The sequence below is a fragment of the Montipora capricornis genome, chromosome 3 (genome assembly GCF_036669925.1).
Source record: "Montipora capricornis isolate CH-2021 chromosome 3, ASM3666992v2, whole genome shotgun sequence".
Lineage (NCBI taxonomy): Eukaryota > Metazoa > Cnidaria > Anthozoa > Scleractinia > Acroporidae > Montipora > Montipora capricornis.
The window spans coordinates 61488309-61491237 of record NC_090885.1 but is presented as its reverse complement, the minus strand read 5'-3'; the positions used below and the strand labels follow the sequence as shown (position 1 = coordinate 61491237).

At 42.4% G+C, this 2929-nt stretch overlaps 1 protein-coding gene across 4 annotated transcripts in view; it reads right to left on the bottom strand.

Moving 5' to 3' along the window:
* LOC138043606 (beta-1,4-galactosyltransferase galt-1-like) overlaps positions 1-2040 on the bottom strand; it is a 25919-nt gene extending 23879 nt beyond the window's left edge. For all 4 annotated transcript variants that reach the window (XM_068889960.1, XM_068889961.1, XM_068889958.1 and 1 more), the window contains exon 1: positions 1-2040. This exon is cut by the window's left edge and continues 146 nt beyond it. In XM_068889960.1, the coding sequence (XP_068746061.1) occupies positions 1-1478 (1478 nt within the window). In that variant the 5' untranslated portion in view covers positions 1479-2040.
* Positions 2041-2929: the final 889 nt, after the last annotated feature.

Here is a 2929-nt window from a genome sequence, read left to right as displayed (position 1 = left end):
ACATTCATAGCACTCCGAAAGTTAAGTAAAAGTTCATGTCCAAATTTCTCCATGGTTTTATCGACTTCAAAACTGTTGGAGCATGTTAGCTGCATCGATGCACCAGAATCTTGACATTTTCTGTAATGAAAAACGCGCGCAATATTCCAATCTACTTGATCAGGATCATAATATTCTTCGAGTGCTTTGCTAATATGATGTATTCCTTGTTCGAAAATCCTATGCGGGTCTACCACACATTTGGTCCAATATCGAATAAATTGACTTGTTCGATAAAATACGCGCTGTGTTATCAATGGAGAGATCTTGGTTGATTCGTGATTCGTCGATGGGTCAAAGACCACGCTTTCGAAGCAATGCCCACAATGTTGATCTTTGTGGATTTCCCGCAGCAGGGAGTTCATGTTATCATGTCGCAAAGGAACAATAAACTCATCCAAGTCATGAAAAGCCACAAATCGCAGGTCTCTCATTGAACGATACAAGCAATCCATGATAGACAAAACTTGGCCATGGTAGTGCAAGTCATTATTGCCGATATACTCCGGTAAATTCCATTCGAGAACGCTAACTAACCCCTTGTTTTCGTATTGGCTCAAGGCGTTACGCACTTTCTCAGTCATTGCGAGATCATAAAACGTGAAGTGCGAGGCTCCTAAAATCTTCGTAAGCTCTATAAACTCTACAATTTTGTCCACTGATATGTCACCATGCACGGGAGGTATGCAAATGCCATACTTCCTCCCGTTCAAGTTGTCAAGACGGCCCGTGAAACCCACTGGAAAAGCTAAGGAGATATCATTTCCGACATTTTGTCCCTCAGCAGCTGATGTGATGGAGACATTAACCGAACATGGTATCCTATCGAGCTCTTGAGGAACGACACATGAAGCGATAAAGCCCCCATAATGTCTGTGGTGGTTTTCGTTATGTTCATAGAAGACACTTTCACTTGTCAAAATCTTTCGTTTTGCGGCACTTTCGAATTTACAGGTTAGTGAGGGAGGAGGCTTTTGCCTTGACCACAACAGCAATATTCGGATAAAAGGCTGTGTTTTCCGATGGTCAAACCAAACCGAAAATACCAAAACACCTTTGCTAACCTCGCGAAATCTTGACTTTTCCTGCAGTTGAGCGCATGGCGGAACCCGCTGTTTTGCGCCCGTTTCTCGGTTTTTCGTCGGAGAAAGGACAAACGTTTTACCATCAGAGTTTGAGGACTGTTCTCTCTCGTTATTTTTTTCGAGTGCTGTATTTACATGCTGTTCAGCTGTTAAATTGATCGTCGGTAAAGTTTCCAAAGGTCGAAGAAGATTCGTTTCAACAACAATATCGCCCTTCTCGGATTGTATAACTTGAAAGGTGTAAATGTTAATCTGCAGCGCTAGAATGAACGTAGCTAAAGCCAAAGTGAAGATGAATGCAATCCTTCTACGTCTAAAACGAAAACAGCGACAGTTTGCGACCCATCTAATCATGGCGCGGCTTCTCAGTCTTGTTTTCCAGCAAGATGGCAAGTTTCATTTTAGCCCAAGCAGAATTATCATATTTGACTGACAAGGAGATGGAGGTTGAGGCATGAGCTCGCTTGAAGGGGTCATTAATATTTCCGTCCCATAAAAAAAGAGAGAGAGTTTGAATTTGTAATTTTTTGTTGATGGGTCCGGTTTCCTTATCAAACTAAGATGTTGACTGAAGCCAGATGTGTTTACAGTAATAGCCAGACGGCCACGTCACGTTAAATCGTGGCACATGGTTTTCTTAGATCACCAGAAGTGTCGTTTTCAGAACGATAAGTGGTTTTTACAATGCGTCTTCGGGGGAAAAGATATATTTCTCAGAAACTTCTTTTATCCCTTCATTGTTCGCAAAGACCTAAAAACAGTTGTTGTATTAAAACGCAAGAAGGAGAATGGCATATGTCAAACGAAACTGCAAGGTCACGCAAAGCTTTCATAAAACCCTTGCGTGAGCATCATTATGAACGATATCCCCAATTTAAACAAGAACACAACGGCATTAGACAAAACACTGCTTTATTACAACGTCGCGGTGATTATTTGCTCCATTGTCGTCTGGCGCCAAAGTTTCTGAATTGCAAGCCATTCCTGTGCAGACAATGTCGGAGGCAGTGTGGCCCAGTGGTTAGGGCGCTTGCCTTGAGATCCGGAGATCCCGGGTTCAAGACCCGCTCTGACCACTCGTTGAATTTGATCCTGGTAGTCCCTGGTTCAACTTCCCAGCCGCACTTGTAAATAGCCAACTGGTTTGCCTCCAGCCATTTGGGATTCTTAACAGTTGTTGTTGTTCTGTTCTGTCGTTTCGTTGTGTTTCATTGGCCCTGAAAAGCCCCTATGGGGAGCGGTCAATTAAGTATGCATGCATGCATGCATGCACAATGTCCGGGAACCATAGCAACAGGCATCTGGGCCGCTTTGAAATTTAGAAACAAGAGGCTGGGTGGCGTTTACGTGGGATGCAACTATTTGTGTAAAATGTGAAGGTTGGTTGCATTTGTCACTGATCCCTAAAGCTGCTACATTACGGCAACTGCGAGTCTAGGGAAGGTTAAGCGTGATGTGAAATGAACATTTCCTTTGCGACTTCAAACGTTTTCATGGGGACAAGGGACTAGCCAATCACTCCTTCAAAAACTTGACCTTTACCTTCAGTTGACGCGAGTATAAATTCTACAACACACGTAGCGAAAATTAAAATCACAAAGGCCAGATAAATTAAAAGTACTACATAACTTCAGTAACAAAGCAGTTTTTCCTTTCACACCCCTGTGATGTTTTAGTTTTCTTTCGCGTTTTCATGAATCAATTTTATTTGTATGCGCTCACATTCAAAGAACGCGATGTTAGTCACACTTATTTACAGCGAAAACCGGAAATCAAGGAAAGAGCAATATCAATATCAAATCTAG